This window comes from Solanum verrucosum, unplaced genomic scaffold (genome assembly GCF_900185275.1).
Source record: "Solanum verrucosum unplaced genomic scaffold, falcon-dt-bn FXZP01000136.1, whole genome shotgun sequence".
In the NCBI taxonomy this organism is placed as follows: domain Eukaryota; kingdom Viridiplantae; phylum Streptophyta; class Magnoliopsida; order Solanales; family Solanaceae; genus Solanum; species Solanum verrucosum.
Genome location: NW_026020145.1, coordinates 1,238,591 through 1,259,226, shown reverse-complemented (window position 1 = coordinate 1,259,226; position 20,636 = coordinate 1,238,591). Strand labels below are relative to the sequence as shown.

At 33.7% G+C, this 20,636-nt stretch overlaps 1 protein-coding gene across 1 annotated transcript; it reads right to left on the bottom strand.

Annotated features, from left to right (window-relative positions):
- Window positions 1-9,495: 9,495 nt before the first annotated feature.
- Window positions 9,496-16,404, bottom strand: LOC125828002 (uncharacterized). The gene is made up of 9 exons (XM_049507312.1): window positions 16,280-16,404; window positions 16,020-16,204; window positions 14,517-14,698; window positions 14,031-14,315; window positions 12,892-12,950; window positions 12,771-12,807; window positions 12,592-12,663; window positions 10,225-10,549; window positions 9,496-10,069 (listed from the first exon to the last, which is right to left on the bottom strand). The coding sequence occupies exons 1-9, from the start codon at window positions 16,401-16,403 to the stop codon at window positions 9,713-9,715; spliced, it is 1,626 nt and encodes a 541-aa protein (XP_049363269.1). The 5' UTR covers window position 16,404; the 3' UTR covers window positions 9,496-9,712.
- Window positions 16,405-20,636: the final 4,232 nt, after the last annotated feature.

Here is a 20,636-nt window from a genome sequence, read left to right as displayed (position 1 = left end):
AAGTGTTAAATTCATTTTTTCAAACTAATATTGTGCTTGGTTTAAAACTCTATAAAAACTTCTTTCCTATTATACCCTTGAGTTATTATGGAGTTTTCTATTGCATTTAACTAGTCAAGTTAAATACTAAAATATAAAAAAAATTATTATTAATTTTGAGGTGTAATATGCCACTACGGAGATCCTTGATAGCACAGTGTATTTCTAATTTTTTGTTGGTCAAACATATCTTAAACTTAACATAGATTTAAGGCTACTTAAATTATTCACATACACGAAGTTTATTAAAAAAAAATTCAAGTGGTCAATCGGCAAACTACATTTAAAAAATAAAAAACTGTAAAAACCAATCAACCCAACATAGCAAATCAAACATGGAGAAAAAATATATTAGTTTGTGAAATCATCAAATTACACTGAATGAATTTGGAAAATTAAAAAGAACATTTACAACTATTCCAATATAAATAAAAAAAGACATTAAATTATAAAAGAAATTTAAGAAAAAAGATTGGGGATAGTTTAGTCATTTAAGGGTCTTATCCAAAGATTGTTAAACATTGACTAGTTATTCAACAAAAACATTTTTTATGGATAAAATTGGGGAAACTAAGCAAATACCCCATTAAAGCAAAATAATTACAAACATATACCCCTTTACATTCATACCCCACTAAGTAAGTATACTATATATCGCCCCCCCCCCTCCAACTAATTTCTCTTAACTGTTACTAAATAAGTATCATATACTGTATTGGGATCAATAAGACTGATAGTTTCGCTTAATTGATACTAAATCAATATATTTATGTAAGATAAAATAATTTAATACACATCAAGATCTTGAACACGATAATCTTACATAGAGATCGTTAGGGGAACGTACCTGATGCGGAAGACATCATCGCACAGAGAAGCAGAAGCGTTAATCGTAAATTGATTTCTATTTCCTTGCCCTAAACCTTACGTTACCACAACCGTCAGCGATGAAATTATTGTGGAGAATATGTGGTGACCCTAATGGGTGGAGGGAGGACCAATTTATAGAGGTTATGACTTAATCTGGTACGTCTATTAAGTAACCAATATACGGACGAGATCTAATCTTCATTAAATATTATTTATGGTATTACTTGGGTCACAAGTAAACTTGAGCCATAAGTAAGAAATTATTCTTACATTCTCCCACTTGGTCCAATAACCATATAACATTAATATTTCATAAACATTAGTTGCACATCAATAAATCTCTTCTATAATGTCCATCATACATACCACAATATAACAAACTACTCATGCAAGTTATGACGATTGTACATAAATTTTAGGCTTAAGTCATCGACAGCCCCTCAAAGTTGTCCGCATATTTCATTTAGGCACCTTAATTAAGACTATTACCTATTGAACACTTTTATCTATACAAAACTTGTTCCTATTTGACATTTTTCGATAATCAACTAAAAAATGTAAGGTGTGTGAGATACACTCTCGATGACATGGCAAAATGATTGATGAAAAAATGACATGTGGCAAGTGGGTCCCAAAAATTATAGAAGAATAATTTTTAAATTAAAAAATAAAATTTATTTCAAATACATTTTCTACCCAACCCCCTACCCCGCCCCTTTCTTCTTCATCTTCTTCCCTGCACCATTTCTTTTCCCAAATCACAAAACTCAACATCTTAGTAACTTAATTACATATTTAGTTTTTTCAAATATAAATAAATTTCATACCTGATACGTGAGAGAAAGATATAGAGAGAGACTCGTACTAGAGTGATGAAGAAGCGGAGATTGTTAACAGATAATCATTTCAAAATCGACCGTAAAAAAGAAATCAAGAAGACCCAATTTAATTCTATCAAATTTTTGAATATTATTTTTTATATGTTAAATGGGTTTACATTTTAATTTGAGTGGTGATGTTTGTTTAGAGATGCTCGGAAATGGAGTTGACGTCGGCTAAAGTTTTTGGTTGAATGTCCAAAAATCTTTCATCTTCTTTCTTTTTGCAGATTCAATTAGTTGATTTTAAAATTATAAAAAAAAATTGCCACAAGATGCAGGTGAAGAAGACGACGACTGAGAGAGCAGTGGGAGGCTTTTTTTTTTAAATAAAAAAATTATTTTTATTGAAAATTAAAATAAAATATGATTTCACATTGCATCACGTGCGAATGGAAAGTGTAGTACACTTTTTTTGCCATGTTAGCATTTTGTGTTTAATAGGCACATATTTTAAACAATTTAAGTGTTCAATAGGTATTAGCCCTAATTAAGGCGTCTAAATGAAATATGCAGACAACTGTAAGGGGCTGGAGATGACTTAAGCCTAAATTTTAAGCTACATACTTCCTTCCATATACTGCTACATTAGCAACTTATCATACTAGGTTCATAAGTTATAAAACATATAACATTACGGTCCACAATAATATCTCATAGAGACTTATCTTGTAATATCTCAAAACAAAATGTATACACCATTATGAGAAACAAGAAATTCATTAATGTATATTAGAAACACATAATTGAGTCCAGAGTGTAAAAACATCATAAATGTATCAATCATAAGTACAACCAAGACTCGTTCTTTGAACGTGTTCTCTAAATGTCTTTGGTTGTAAGCCCTTTGTTAACGAATCTCCAATCATAAAACCAGTTCTAATATTTTCAAGTAACACTCTTTGTTTCTGAACTTCTTCCTTGATGGTAAAGTACTTTATTTCCATATGTTTGACATATTTGGAGTACTTATTGTTCTTGGAGAAGAATATTGTTGCAGTATTATCACAATAAATTTTCAGCGGCTTGGTAATGGTATCAACAATCCCAAGTCCTGAAATGAAGTTCCGTAGTCATATGCATGAACAGTGGCTTCATAACTTGCCACAAACTTTCTTTGCAGTTTTCCAGTGATCATTTCTAGGGTTACTTTGATATCTTCCTAGCATTCCAACTACAAAACTAATATCCGGTCTTGTTTAAGTTTGAACATACATTAAACTTCCAACAAATAGAAGATAAGAAATTGTTTCCATTTCTTTTCATTCTACATCATTCTTTGGGCATTGCATCAGATTAATTTTTTCCCCTTTTTGAATAGGAACTATACTTGTTGAACAATTGTTCATGTTAAATCTCTCTAGAACTCTTTAGATATAGCCTTTTTGAGACGGTCCCAATAATCCTTGTGATTTATCACTGAATATTTCTATCCCTATCACATAGGATGCTTCACCTATATCTTTCATTTCAAAGTTCATAGAGAGAAAGTCTTTCGTCTCACGCAATATGCCTAAATCATTAGCAGCAAGTAAAATGTCATCAACATACCAGACTAAAAATGTAAACTTACTCTCACTGATCTTTTGGTATATACACCGATCAACGATAATATCCTTAAATCCGAAAGATGTTATGGTATCATTAAACTTTATATACCATTGTTGTGAGAATTGTTTGAGTCCATATATTGACTTCTTTAACTTACACACCATTTGATCTTTTCCTTTAATTTCGAAACCCTCTAGTTGGTCCATATAAACATCCTCTTCTAGGTTTCCATTAAGAAATACAGTTTTCACATCTATTTGATGTAACTCTAAATCATAATGAGCTACCAAAGCCAAAACAACTTTTAACGAGTCTTTCTTTGAGACGGGTGAAAAGGTTTCTTTATAACCTTTTTAGTGTATCTCTTGGCAACAAGTATGGCTTTATACCGTTCAATATTATCATTAGACTCATGTTTCTAGAACTTTCTAGTAATTGAACGAGATCCCAAACTTTGTTGTATTCCATGAATTTTAACTCTTCATTCATGGCATCAATCCATTTATCTGACTCAGTACTTTCTATGGCTTGTGAAAATGAAATCGAATCTTTATTAATTTCAATGTCAAAATCTGACTCTTGCAAATAAATCACATAATCATCTGAAATGACCGATCTTCTTTCTCTTTGAGATATTCTTAATGATACTGTTTAGGGTTCATTTGCGTCAGATACTTGTGAGTTAGTTCTTTCTTGAAGTGTTTCACTTAAATGTTGTCAACACTGTTAAAATGTTCTTCAACAAGAGGAACAACATTTGTTATTGGTGTGGAAGTAGGTACATTCATGGGAAATGAAATATCTACCCTTACCTCATTAATTTTCACACTTTGTCGTTCAACACTCCCACTAGCTTCACCATTCTCAATGAATTTTGCATTATCGGTTTCAACAATTCTCAAACTATGATTTGGACAGTAAAACATATACCCTTTAGATTTCTCTAGATAACCAATAAAGTAACCACTTGATGTTCGAGAGTCTAATTTATTTTCATGTGGATTATAAACTCTAGCTTCTGTTGGACAACCTCAAACATGTAGGTGTGTTAAACTAGGCTTCCTTTCAATCCACAGTTCAAAAGGGGTTTTTGGAACTTCCTTACTAGGAATCATGTTCAATAAATATACATCGATTTTAAGAGCATACACCCACAATGATTTGGGTAATTAGGAATTACTCATCATACTCCTAACCATATCCATAAGTGTTCGATTACACCTTTCTGTAACACCATTTTGTTGAGGTGTTCCTGACATAGTATATTGTGCACATATTCCATGTTCTTCAAGGAATTTTGCAAATGTACCAGGACATTGTCCTGATTCGTTATACTTTCCATAATATTCACCACCTCTATTTGACCTAATGATTTTCACCTTTCTATCTAATTGTCTTTCAACCTCATTAACGTACATTTTGAGAGTGTCCGCTGCTTGAGATTTTTCTTTCTACAAATAGAAAAAATCATAACATGAAAAATCATCGATCAAGGTAATAAAATATGTTTCTTCACCAAAAGATGGAACATCAAAGGGTTAGCAAATATCAGGGTGTATAATTTCAAGAAGTTGAGTGCTCCTTGTGGCACCTTTCTTGGTATGTTTGGTTTGCTTTCCTTTAATATAATTCAAACATATATCAAGATCAATAAAATTCAGATTCGGAAGAATCCCTTTCTTTACTAATCTTTTTAATCTTTCTTTGGATACATGACCTAAACGTTTATACCACACATAAGTAGAATTTTCATTTAGTGAACTACGTTTAATTCAATATTTTGATGAATAGTAAGAAGGGATTCAGAAAAATTATTATCGAGTTTCAATCTATATAAACCATCAATAAGAACACCAGAAGCATAAAATGGTATTCTTATATAAATTGAAACATTCATGTCCAAACTTAAAATTAAATCCAGAAACATCAAGTCTTGAAAGAGAAATCAAATTCCTAAAAACTGAAAGAACATAAAGAGTCTGTAATAGATCAAGGTGATGTCCAGTCTCCAAGATCAACTGATAAGTCCCTATGCCTTCAAGTTTTGCCTTCATGCGATTTTCCATGAACAAGAAATCCTTACTTGGATTTGTAGTTTGGATCGTAGTGAATCCCTGCAACATAATGGATACGTGAGTAGTTGTACTAGAATCAAGACATCAAGTATTATTAGAAACTTCAACTAAATTTGATTTGAAACATACAAAAGCACTAAATGTACCTTTCTTTTCAAACCAAGCTTTACGTTTCTGGCAATCTTTCTCATATTATCCTTCCTTTTTACAAAAACGACACACATCAGCCTTGAGTTTCTTCTGTGCATCCTATGGAACTTTAGCAGGTGCTTTCTTTTTCTTAAACTTGTTGGCCTTCAAATCCTTTACCAGCTCCTTGACCCATGAGGTTAATGGAATGACCTCCTTGTTTCTTAAGTCTGGACTCCTCTTGAGTAAGCATACTGGACAATTCACTAACATCCCACTTATCATTAATAGTGTTATAGTTAATTGAAATGGTCCATACTCACGAGACAACGAGTTCAGAATAAACTGAACCAAGAAGGTGTCATCCACTTTCATCCCCAAGGTCCGAAGTCTTGCTGCAATGTTAGTCATATCGATGATATGATTTTTCATACTACGCGATCCATCAAACTTCATGGTCGTGAGTTCAACCATTAGTGTACCAGCGAGAGACTTACCAGCCGAACGAAAATGTTCTTCCACAAACTTCATGTATTCCCTGGCACTTTTTGTTTGTGGAATAGTACTCTTAATGTTGGTAGCAACAATCATTCACATGAACATAAGACTCAATATGTTAGAGAGCTCCCGTAATTTATGAAAAGACTTCTCATCCTCACTGCTCTTATAAGTAATGACAATAAGTTTGTCATTCAGTAGAGTCAAGTCAAGATCCATCACACTTAAGTGGAATTAGACTTGTTCATGACATTTAGAGAAGTTCAATCCATTGAACACATTAACAAACAAAGCATGTGAATGAAGAGGAATGACTGCAAATAGATATACATGCTCACAAATTAGAAAATAATGTGAATTTAATAAAACGATAAAAATACATCGTAATTCTCCTTTGGGTAGATACTACGACACACTATCATAATTTAAACGCCATTTTTAAAATATTTGATAGGCAATTAAATATTTTTAACCAAACATATACGACATCTTTGGATATACAATATATGTTTGATTGAAAATATTAATTTACCTCATAATATTCACTATTCGTAGAACGATTAATTCACCTTTGGGTAAATTCTTAAGTTCTAGCAATAGTGAAAGTCAATTTATCTATTTATTTTCAATATAGGTATTTCATTAACTTTCATAGATAATTAATGACAATTTTATGAATACATATTTTTCTTAACCATACTAGTTTGGCCACTTTGGTGACTAACAAACTATATAAATGCAAATGCACACATAATATCATAAAATTTTGTGCATGTGAATAATTTTAATTTATACATTTTAGTTTGACCACTTTAGTGACTAACAAACTATAGAAACATAATACATGCATCAAGTGATCATAAATATTTGACGTTAATTTTTCTAGTTTGACCACTTTGGTGACTAACAAACTATATAAATACAAAGCACACATAATATAATAAAATTTTGTGATTGTGAATAATTTTATACATTTTAGTTTGGCCACTTTGGTGACTTACAAACTATAGAAACATAAAACATGCATCAAGTGATCATAAATATTATATGTGTACACGTTAATTTCTCTAGTTTGACCACTTCGGTGACTAAAAAACTATTTTGCACTAAGTACACACATATTATTTATTACTTAATATAGTGATCACTTTAATTTATTACATAATGTAAAATAAAACATAATTATTACATTATAGGAAAAATTATTCTATGGTATACAAATTCACATATTTTTACACAGTATCTCATCAAAGATCATATTCTGCAGATTTATAAAGTGAGAAATCTAGAATTTATGCGGAGTATGCTAATTTGCGTGCACACATTGTTCAAAAACAAGGAGAAAGAATTGGAAGGAAATTCTTCAGTAGAATGGTGCACTTAACACCTTACTGATGATAGGCACAATGTAGGAGAAACAAGATAAGTAACTCGGCGAGACATACTACATTAACGAAGAAAATAATTTCTCATAATTAATATGCAAACAAATCGAGGGATTTTGCTGACAAGGGATGAGTACAAAAGTGTAGCAGAAGTGGTTCAAGAATTGCAATGTTTTTGTGTGGATGAATACATAATTTTTATTTATTTTATATACGAAGATTATATGTTCAAACAATCCAAGCTCTAATGCACAGGTAAGATTAAATACTTTAATACACATCAGGATATTGAACACAATAATCTTACATAGAGATCGTTAGGGGAACATACCTGAAGACATCATCACAGAGAGAAGCAGAAGCGTTAATTGTAAATTGGTTTCTACCTCCTTGTCCTAAGCTTTACGTTACCACAATTGTCAGCGATGAAATTATTGTAGAGAATATGTGGTGACCCTAATGGGTGGAGGGAGGACCAATTTATAGAGGTTATGACTTAATCTGGTACGTCCATCAAGTAACCAATGTATGGACGAGATCTAATCTTTATTAAATATTATTTATGGTATTACTTGGGTCACAAGTAAACTTGGGCAATAAGTAAGAAATTATTCTTACAATTTATACTCGATTTGTTCAGAAATTACTCATTATTCAACCTTAATGATACCAATATAATATATGATACTGATTTAGTATCAGTTAAGCGAAAATTATCAGCCTTAATGAAGGGGGTATGAGCTGTAATTATTTATGAGAGAATATGTATTTCTTGAATTACTTTAGATTCGGGTATGGACATATAATTATTTGGGAGAAGGCATAGATTCCCTCCTAAACTTGTCCCGAAAAGTCAGTTACACGCGTAAACTATCACGATGACCTATTATTACTACTCAAAAGTGAATTTATTACCATCCTGAGATGTGTAACACCACTCTCACATTGTGTGGTGTATTACACACGCTGTCATATCAACGCTACATCACCGCCATGTCATAAATTATAATTTTTTTGTTTTCTTTTATTAATTTATTAACTTTCTTTTGTTAACTATATTTTACTATAATTAATTCCTAATTAATTATTTTAATTCTCTAATAATTACATCTCTTCATCACTAAATCTCACTCATTTAAATACTCATTTTATCGGAAAAAATCATATCCAACCACTTTCACTATTGATTTTGTTCTATATCACCTTCAATTCTTCTTTTTCTTTGTCACCCAACACCAAATATCACCACCACCATTATTAATATCGATTCTTTCTTCATCATCTTCAATTACCTCTTTTAATTTTTGTACCCGCCACCCATCATCACCAAACCCATAAAGCATCTATCACCACCAAATCCAAAAATTGATTAACAACCAAAAATTCTTTAACAAAGTAAAAAAAAATGTAAATGATAGAAATAATCAACCGAAACTTTTCTAGATCTATAAGAATTAACCTAACTGCGAATCAAAGAAAAATTGTGCTTTAAGATTGTGATAAATTTTTTTTAAAGAAGTGTGATGAGAATAAAGAATGAAGAAGAGGAGGACAGTGGGTGGGGTGTGAAGAAGAAGTGTGGGGTGTGGGGGTGGAAAAGAGGATTCTAACTTCTTCTTTTTTACTTTAATATCAAACTGTCGCACCTATTTTTTATTTTTGTTTTATTTTTTTTGCCACGTTAGTTTTAGTGGGTAAGAAAATTCACTTTTGAGTAGTATAGGTGTGTAATAGGTCATTATGATAGTTTAAGTGTGTAACCGACTTTTTGAGACAAATTCAAGGGGGAATTTTAATCCATTTCCCTATTCGGGTAGTGTTTGTACTTTGTTGTAAGAGTTTGGCTTGTTAACCTTTGCAGGCTCGGTGACATTGCTAGTTCTGTATTGACTTAACTATTTTGAAGAATGACAACAATACTTGCCAAATGCCAATGATATCAGCTTACAATGATTACGTGATTTAGTAAGGTGTATATATATTTTAGTAATTAATCATTAGGTGTTCATGTGCAAACATATGTCATTCATCAATTTATTTGGTACACACTGAGTGACGGTAAGTTTTTACACATCCCATAGATGGCATAATAACATCAAGATAAAACTGATACCATCTGTACAGTACATAATGTAGTTCAACCCCGAGGAATGGAACCTAATAATACAATATAACTATAAGCTCTATCAACAGGCATCACTCATCAGTATATACAGAAAACTTGATACACAACAACACACCTCTAGCTAGCATTACAAATAGCAAAGCAGACTACTCGTAAATCGCTTTACCCTTCAGCTGGTTTGGGCATGTGTTCTTTTGTATACACGCGGTGTCGCCTTTCTCTCCCATATATGACCCAGAATGTAAGGGAAAGCAATACTGCTAAACCAACCATCACCAGTCCAATGTAAACCCATTTGCTATAACGCTGAAGTCCGGGGCAGTATATGCTATATATATCTCCAAATGTTTGTCTAACAAAATCACAATCTTCTAGATCAACCAGGAAAGGACCATAATGGTACAATCCAAAGCTCACATTTACAGCAGCTGCCATCTGGCCGTAGATGACCGGAGTCAGACGGCCAGTTGTGGAACAAATGCCACTAGGGGAAACTTGACAGACATAATTATCCCATACCTGCATGATAGAAAAACTTTAAAAGGTTGTAATAACTCTCTATTTTAGCAAAGGAATTTGAGGCAACTCCTTCAAAAGTATTACATGTGGGGGATAGAGAGAAATATGTTTTGAAGTAATTTCAACTTTTCAGGAAGAAGTTTTCATATATGTACCTTTGTAGCATTGCTCAAGTCCACTTCACCAGGGCTACAGGATCTATCAGTCAAATCCGAGTAAAACGGATTGCAAAGGATTGGCAGTTTTGGTCCAGACTGATTGTAGTACAAAGGACGAAAGCTGGGGGAGAAGTTGTTATTGGAAATATTAGTAATGACCTGGTTAACAACATCGACCAGCTTAGAAGTGACTTCTTTGCTTTTTGTAAGGGTCTCTTGTGCAGTGGCATTGTCCACACACGGCAAGATATCATCTAAAGCAGTATGAGCAAGAGGGTGTTGGACCCATTGATTCATTGCTACACAAGAGTCTGCAGTCACACTGACATATCAAACACAAAACAATTAGACATGTTTCACAAACTACATTTATAAATCAAGACTGACATTAATAAGGAACGGACAAAGATGTGACTTAGAGGCTCCCAGTAAACAGGGAAGACACAAATTCCCAACAGATAAGAGAGTTTCAAATCTCTACACATGTTGATCACTCAATAATGAGACTCCCAGCAGTCAATGCTCGACAATTTTAGTACTCCATCTGTTTCAAAAAGAATGACCTACTTTCCTTTTTAGTCTGTTTAAAAAAGAATGACCTCTTTTATTTTTTGGTAACATTTTAATTTTAGCTTTCCACGTGGCATGTTTAAGGCTACAAGATTAAAGGGTAATTTTGTACATTTGACATAACTTTAATTTAGGACCACAAGATTCAAAGGTCTTCTTTATTTTTTTAAACTTCGTGCCAAGTCAAATTAGGCAACTCTTTTTGAAACGGAGGGAGTACTATTTTAGTAATTATGACCAGAGTGGGTATCAAGAAGCACCAGCTAGAAGTATAACCAAAACAGGCATCTAAAATGATTCAATCAAAGGAAAAATACATAAGTTGCACCTTGTAGTTGTCCAGAAAAAGTCATTTACACACTTTTAACTTTACGGGCTACCTTTTTTACTCCCACCCACCCACCCCACAATTCTTGTTTGAAGTGGAATTAATATCTCCCTAAAATGACACAACCAGATTTTGTCCTAGACTTGTATACACACACGATATGTGTCATTTGAACCTTTTTCATATTTTCTCTTTTTGTTAGTCAAACCCTCCCTAGTTCTGTTACCTCCTCTCCTCTCCTCTCCTCTCTCCTCTTTTTTCTCCATTCTCTCCCCAATCTTCATAGGAAATCCCAGGTTTTTCGACCAACAGGTAAAAAAACTGATCAGAACACCTAATACATGCTACACCACACAGAATAAGCCACCTAATTCTAAGAATGGAAAGCATAAGAAAGTTCATCTTATTCCATTAAATCATTTTAGCCAATAATACATCACATCTATAATAATTCAGAAAACTCATGCACACCCTTAAGGAAATAGATTAAAATACAAGACAATGGCAGATTTAAAGTACAAACATAATAGGTTTCATTCATCAAATTTGTTTTTGGGCCCATTTCGGTACTTAATTACTAAGTAAATCACAATTTTCAATTTCAACAGGCAATAGATATTTCCAACCAGAAAATCCAGCATATGATAGAAATTAACAGCTGTAGCAGATTCTAAGTTGTTGGCTCTCGAATCAGTGTATTTTACTGGAGTAATTCCCGGATGGAAGTTGTAAAAACTGGTGTTGGATTGTTTTCTCTATTGGCTTTACTTCTATGAGTATTTCATACCTTTCAGGATGGTGAGCTTCTCTGCCTAAAAAAACAGAAATGGTGGCACTAGCCGTGGTGGAAGTTTGGTGGTTCTGATGAAAACAAAAAAGAAAAATAGACCCAAAAAAAAAGGGAAATACAAAAAACATAGTACAGATAAAATTGATTCTTGCTAGTTCTGTGGCTTCTCAGCATGAAAATGGACATGGTGGACATGGTGGAAATTTGGTGGGTCTAACAGAACAAAGAAGTGAAAGAGAACAGAAGGAAAACAAAGAAGAAAGTGAAAAAGAAAACCAATTGAAGATTGGCACCTCAACAATTTAATCAGCTTTCAGCACTTTTTATGTCTCTCAAGCTCTTTCAAGAATTTGAACACACTTTCTCGGCCACATCATCATTCATGAGGATATTAATTCAACTTCAAACAATAATATCTAAAGCCTAGCTGGCTAGCCTCAGCTGAGACCAGCAGTTTTATGTTGATGATGGCTGCAGAAATGCAGAACTAAGCTGAATCTAACATCACATTGAAGATAACTTTGGATATACTTTCAGGGATAAAACAGCAGAACCAATCACTTGAAGCTGAACCCACAATGAGAAGATTTTCCATACACAAGAAAAAACGTGTCTAGTTCTTACTAACTTAGAACAACAGCACATGGTGAGAAGTAAAATACAGAACAGGACTTACTTGTGGAGAACAAGAAATATGCCACACAAAATTAAAGTCCCGGTGACAAGAATCCATCCAAATATCACCAAGCTGCACAAAATAGAACAAGAGAACATACGTTTAAACAGAAGAGCAGAGCCAAGGGAACAAAGTACAAGAAAGAAAGAACATCCTAGTAATATAAAATGTTCACTTACATATAAACGAAAGCCTGCATCCCGAAAATTGAAAGTACTGGAAGGAGAAAAGAAAACAGAGAAAATTTATTAGTACAAATTAATTATTACACTCAGAATTCTAATGCAATGGTCACCTTACCAAATCCCAGAAATGTCAAAAGAAGCATGATGGCTGATAGAATAATAAGAGCCAATCTCCTGCATAATTATTACCACTGGCATTTTAGAATACAAAACAGCAAAGGAATATGTGTGTTTGGTGGATTGAAGTGCAACTAGATAAGCAAGAACATAGCAAAGTATCTCTCAGATTGCTGAGTTAGAACTATTCAAATGGAAAGAACAAAGATGAAACACAAAAGAAGTTGACAAGCTAAAACTATCATACACAAGATTTAAAGACAACAACAAACCCGGTGAAATCCCACAAGTAGGGTTTGGGGAGGGAGGTGTGCACAGCCTTACGTCTCCCTTGTGAAGGTAGAGAGGTTGTTTCCAATAAACCCTCAGCTCAAGTAAAGCATCACAAACAACAAGTATGTAAAGTAAAAACAATGAAGAAGAGAATTATACCAACAACCAATAATACGATTACTGAAGCAAAGGAAAATGTAATATTAAAATCGAAGAATACGCTAGTAGGAGAGTAATACTAATAACATTTAAAAGGCACGCTCAACTACCTACTAACCTTCTACCCTAATACTCGACATTCATATATTCCTATCTAGGGTCATGTTCTCAATAAGTTGTAGAAGTGCCATGTCTTGTTTAATCATCTCTCCTCAAAACTTCTTCGGCCTACCTCTACCTCTTCTTATATCCACTATAGCCAACCTCTTATAGCTCCCCACTGGGACATCTATGCATCTTCTACTCACATGCCCAAACCTTCTCAATGTAGCCTCCCTCATCTTGTCCACCATGAAGGTCACTCCTACCTTGTCCCAGAAACAAGCTTTCTGATCCTATCTCTCCTACATCCATCTCAACATTCTTATTTCTGCTACTTGCATCTTCTTGACGTGTGAGTTCTTGATCGGACAACACTCCACCTCATACATCATAGTTGGTCTAACCACCACTTTATAACCTTACTTTAAAGACATGACCCGCAAAATAAATGCTTTGAATAGATGAACTTAAATAGTTTTGAATAGAAGAAAGGACAAAGTTGATCCATAAGGCAGACCCATAGAAGTACGAGAACTCGATTCAATTGTGTAAGTTCTACAGATATAAATTGCAAAGAACAAGCTTGTAATGACATTCACTTACACAGACTCTACCAAACCAGCTATGTCATCTTTATTGTCTTCTGTTTTACTGGCAAGGGTATTAGCAGAAGAATTAATTTTGGTTTGGATGCGGTCTATGTCTGTTTGGACTGATCCAGGAAGCAAAACTTGATCCACAGCAATAAGTTTGGCTGCAGCTAGATAACCTGAGACGTTTCTGAGACTGTCAGCGGTGGTATTTGCCTGATGAACCACATAATCCAACGTGTTAACTGTACTGCTGTGAAACTTTCCCTGTCCAATGTACAAAATGATACATCCAACACTGCACAAGGAACAAAATATGCAAGTTACAAAATGGACACATCAGAATAGAGAGAACGGGAATGTGACGTGTATATTTGCGAGTGAGCAGTTGAGCAAAGTGGCAGTATCCGTAATGCAAGAGCAGATATCAATTTTGTGTACACAGCCATAAGAATTTGTATATGCTAGGTGGAGAGAGAAAGAGAGAGAGAAAGAATACACTGCAGTAATGGTAAAAAGTATGAGGAGTATGAGGGACAGAGCATAAGCTGTTCGGGAATAGCCATAAGGAACTCTTCTACAGCAACAGTAGCAGAGACAGATGAACAACAAGCACAGCGCGAAGATCACAAACCAGATCAGCGCAACGACAAAGAATGGAGCTGCAGTGAAAGACACAGACTGCACATAAACAAATATAACATAAGAAACAATTGAACCCATAGATTGTATGCAAATAATTTTTTTAAGGAGGACAACCGAGTATATACTTCATTGCCTAAAGGAATAATGAGAACGCACAGACAAGTATAGATTGTCTGACAACTTTTTTAAAGTACATATACAAGATTTTATTTGTCGAAAGTAAAGATTGGAATCCCATTTATAAAAGGTGATGAAACATTTGCAATACGAAAATTTGCTCTCTGCATGAATTTTGTTGACACAAATGCAATTTTAAGTTGTCACATAACACCTTATATAGCATCATTGAGCATGGACTAAATCTTTAATCATACTGAATACTGATAAGCAAAACTAAAGTTCAAGTCACTGAAGAGCATCTCTTTTCGGAGATGCAACTACATACTTCTCTCTGATCAATCAAATGATAATGACTTTAATCGTTGAAATGTATCAGGACGAGAATGATACTAGATAGCAATCTCTCTGCTGCTGGTTTATAGAATCTTGTGACATATATCAAATTACTGTCCAATTTCAGGTAAAGTATCTGCATTCTGGAGACCAAATGAGAACCTCCATTACAAGTCATGTAGTCCATCATAGAAAATTATGGTGGTAATATAACTCATGACACTCGTCAGAGTAGTGGAAAGAAAATTTTCCAAAGACAATTGCCTGGACCATTTTACCATTCCCAAATTAGGCAAAATCTTAGTCATGACTAGAGTAACGAAGACCCTGCGACTTGAAATGGTCTGCAATTTGGCTCCAAAAGCAAAAAAATTCATGTCTGACTCCATATATTTGGCAAACATGATAAGATGGAAGAAAAATACACAAAGTCAATCAAAGGGTCAGGGTTAATGGAGCAGTTAGTATTTTTTTTTCTTAGACCTTAGTTTGGTTGGAGCAGTATAGACGAAATGAGAATCTTATTGTTCTGAAATCATATTTGAATACAGAAGTGTAGAATTTTTACATTTTTTTTTCTTTTTCCCTTTTCTCTTATCTATACAACCCAAGAAAAGAGGTGTAAAACTTTTCAAACTAGCCTTCCATGATTTGTAAATAAGTTTGAAACAAAGATTTGATATCACTAAATTAATACTAGTATATTTTTCCTGTAGAGAAAGAAAAATTTGAACTTAAGTTTACATTCCAAGGGCAGAGTAGGTGGAGATTTTATGTGTGAATTCCAAAATTAGAGCAATTAATGCTGTCTTCACAGCAACAGAGATGTTACTACTAGTTGCAAGGTTGTGTTCCTTAAATTGGGTTAGAAAAGAGATTTAGAAATAAAAGGTTGAATACTTACAGCCCAGTAATGGCGGTTACTGATATTCCAGCCTCCAGTATATCTATTGAAATTGTTAAGAGGATCTTTTCTATATGTTCTCTTAGCAGCCAAGATAAGTGATGAGTTCAATGGAGGTTCATCTTCAGTAAGCAACCTTTTTGTCCCCCATGAAACCAACACATCATTTTCATTCCTAATTTCACCTTAAAAGGAAACAACCCATTTATCAGCACAAACAGAAAAAAGAAATAAAGAAGGAAAGTGCAATCTTAGAATACCTGAAATGGATGTAGTTTGAAAGGAAGGAAAATCAAAGTCAGATCCTGCCAGGGCAAGGGTGACACAAGACAAAATGAAGAAAGCAGTTACAAGACAAAATGGCAATGACGTTTTACACAACATTGTAATTCCAATTGTTTTCTGGGGAAAAGCTAATGTTAATATCAACCAAATCTGATAGAGGAAGAGGAAAGTAACTGTTTCAATCAACAAACATAGATATTAGATAGAGAGCGAATGTCGTAATACAAAGTTGATATTGAAGCAAAGCCTAAAGCAAGGAAATGTATGTACGAGATATTTAATGCCCAAAAACTTGCATTTCATTCTCTTTCTAATTTTATTTCCTCATTTCCCTTTTTTTTTGCTTCACCCTACTACTATACTTGGGTGCGGACCAACCAGTCCATTATGAGTCCATTTGTTTTTTTTTTAAAAAAAAAAGGTTTAAGAATGGATCTGAAAAGATTTGAATGAATTCAATTTGTAGGAAATTCTTAACGATACTTAGATTTATTTAGTACATTATAAAAATCACGTCGCCTATCATTCCCCTCTTTGCACGGCTTGCTCTCTCTCTACAAATTTCTTTTTCTTTTTTCTCAACCAAATATCATTTTTTTTCCTCTTGAATTGATAAGTTTTCATAATCTTTATAAGTATTTTTTTATATTAACTCAAAAAAAAAAAGATTGGTATAATATTTTTTGTCAAAAACTCTTGTTGCAATAGTATTTTTGGGCGTATTGATGTATATCAAGAAATTCAAGGTTTTTGAGTGAAAATAGTATTACTGATTAAAAAACAACAATTATGTATACATATTTGAGGTCTCTTACAAAATTTTTGTTTTAGGCCATTAATTTTATCGAGACACTTTGATCATCAAACCGTTTGTGAGATTACCTAGATTTATTATTGTGATTACACTATTCTGATGCCTAGTAATGAGTGAGACGTGTACATAAAGGTTAGTATTATTAAATAATTTTTTTTATTTTACTACAAAAAAAGGTTTGATGTTCCTATTTAAAATATCCAAAAGCAAAGACATTGAACACTTCACCTCTACCTTTTTTCAGATTTGTGTACAAAACTTTTTGAAGTTTCTACTACAATAAGAGTTCATGGTTGGAGTCCAAGTTGTACCTATCCCGTCCTGGTATCTCTTCTCTATCTACTAATAATTCTTTATCTCAATCTTCAGTTGCAACTGAAAGAAAAGTTTTGGAGAAAAAAATAAAATATCTTCGTCTCAATTGGAAATTGATGAGAAGATGAGTATTGTTTTGGAGTTATTGATTAAAAAATAGTACACCTAATTTTGAAGAACGTAAAAAAATAATTAGATGAACTTGGATGGGAAGAACCGTTATACAATATAGTTGTTAGTATATTTTGTGAAAGTGACAGCTACAAAAAAATCATGAATGATCCTAGAGGTTAACAAGTTAGAGAATTGAATTAAAATCATCGAAAAAAAACTATCAGATATTTAATTTTTCTAATTATCTAGAAAATATGTCACACATTGATGATGTAAAACTTTCCTTATTATTTTTCGAATTGAATCTATCATACTTGTTGAACTTTTTGATATTATATTTGTCACGACTCGATTTCTCGAGTGACAATCAACCCAGGTCGCCCAGCCAGACAATCCACTTCCAGGGGCGTAATCCTCCCAACTAGCATGAGTGATACGAGGGAGTGTCAATTCTAAGAGAATTTCAGATATCCAGGCCGCCTAGCAAGCCAGTCAACTCCCAAGGGCATCCGCCCATCTAGTAAGAGTGTCTGATTGCTTATCGACTCTGAAAAGGATCTCAGGTAGGCTCCAAGCCACCGTGGATCGACGTCCACTCTCAAAGACATCACAAAAGGCTACAAGCCTGAAGTGCTCCAATCCCGAGAAAGCACACAACCTCCAGAACACATTGAAGTCATAGAAGTAGGGGAGCAAGACAGAAGGACCAACAAGCCGCGCAAATGCCTAAACTAAGCCTCATACTATCAGACTCAATTTTTCTATTCCAGTCTACAAGGACCTAGTCCATCCAAATGATGTCGGAGACATACCGAAGTCACAAAGTTCACAAGTCTAAGGCCACACTAGTCTATCCTTGACTAAGGCCAAATATGCTTCAAGAAACACATAATAAAACAAGTAGATCACATAACATGCAACAACACACGTACAACCCTAGCTAATTATGGTACTACCCTCAGAATAGTAGTGATCATCGTAAATCGTGTTTTATAAGAGAAAACTAAGAATAACTAGGTACCTGCCATCAATTCACACTAATCATCATGAATTTATATATTCATACTCAATCTAATTAGAAAAGAAGTCGTAGCGTACCTATAGGTCGAACACTCGCATTCTAAATCATAAGGCCAGAGCCTTTCCTTTCCGAACAACCTCTATGTTGTCACGCTATCAAGAATATGATCGCAACGTCAATACGGTCATAGAGAAACTAAAATCATCCAAAACAAAGACGAACTAATTTTTAAAGTCAAACAGGAATCGTGGGATCTGTGTTGAAAATTTAGGATTTTTCTTCGTCAAAAAGTCCTGAACTATTCCTTGAACTTGTGTCCCAAAATAGGATACAATTTGTTGCCTAAAACAGCGTAAACAACAACACACAACGAAAACCAAATTTAAAAGAGAAGGAGAACAACTTTTGCGCCAAATTTGCATATAATGAAGTGTCACCAACACAATCCAATCATTGTACCACATAGCCCCACCAATTACAAGAGTGTGGGAATTCAAATCACAAAAACTGGAGCTAAAACAAAGGAGAAATCACAATCATACCAAGGCTGGTCGCTACTTTAAATAAGGAGGCCAGGTTGGTGGCCTTCATGACCGCGAGGCCAGCCGGACACTCGCGAATGCAGCCACCTGCACATGAATGCGCACGCCAGCTGTTTGCAAACGTGAGGGCCTCAGCTGACAGCAAAGTGCAAGGCCTCCAAAACTTCGACGGGGTGTCCGAGACTCATTTAGAATCTCGTGCACTCAATAGAACTTGCTACCCCGTCAGATTCGGTATTATGGACTCAACGAAACCATCGAAACTTTTATCCGAGCTCGTTTCAATAAAAAGTAGGTCCTTTACCCAATTTCCATTTTAAGCCAAAATTCACGAAAAGTCTCGAAATCAGCTTGGAAGCCTCGGGACCTAAACGAAGGGTTGTTCTAGACCAAACTCAACGTTTCGGAGCTAACCACGCTAACCAAATTCTCATCCCATTTCGTTTACTCGGAAATGTTGACTAAAGCCAAATGTAGGCCTCAACTTGAAAGTTAAAACGCCTAATCGCACAGACTCCCACTGAAAGCCTCGGGAGTCGTGCCAACTATATAACTAGCCTAAAATGACCCTTCTGGAGCTGATGGAATCATCATAATGGGATTCTAAGGTCATCTTTTTTATCTTCTGATAAAAATGACCATTCAAGGTTCAAAAGCTCCAAAATATTAAAACTTGCATAAAAATCAAATAAATGACCAGGTGACCGAACTCTCAGTTCCAGCAAGTCATAAATGACTTTGTATCGCTACAGGAAAGCTCTAAATGATAAATAGGAGGCATAAACACAAAAATGACCTGAGGTCATTACAATATTATGCATATAATTTTTATTAGTGATATTTTTTCTCATTATAAAAAAATTGTTTATGTAGAACTCTTAAAAAAATCACGTAACAATACTTTTTATATTGATACATAATTTAATTTTTTAATATAAACATTTAAAAGTTGTTTTTTTTTAATCAAAAATTAATATTTTGTTGTTGAAATGAATTTTTTATACTATTTATTTTATATAAAGTTTAATTAGATATGAAAATTCAGCTATTGAAAAGAAACTGTCTTACTTATTTAGTGTTCAGATCTAGAGAGCATATCTGAATATTCAAATGTGTATTCTGATCTTAATACACATCTTAATATTCATATGCTTATTTAGATTTAGACGCTTATTTAGATTCAGACATCTTAATCTTGATAGAAATAAATAGGGCCTTAACTATATCCTTTTTTAATTTCATACCTAAACTATTGAGAGTGTGAGTTTAATACTTATACTATTATTCATTAGTTTCATAAATACACCTCAGTGGGTTTGTGTAATACACGATGTTTTATTTTATTTTTAAAAAAACCTTGTCACATGACATTCCACATGGACGAAATATTTCACCTTAACAAAAATTAAATAAACTATTAGTATTAGTTAAAAGTTAAAGATCACTATCTCCAAAAATAAATTATTTTTTTAAAAAAAATTAAAACAATTAAACGAATCTTACTTCACCCCCAACACACACAAAAA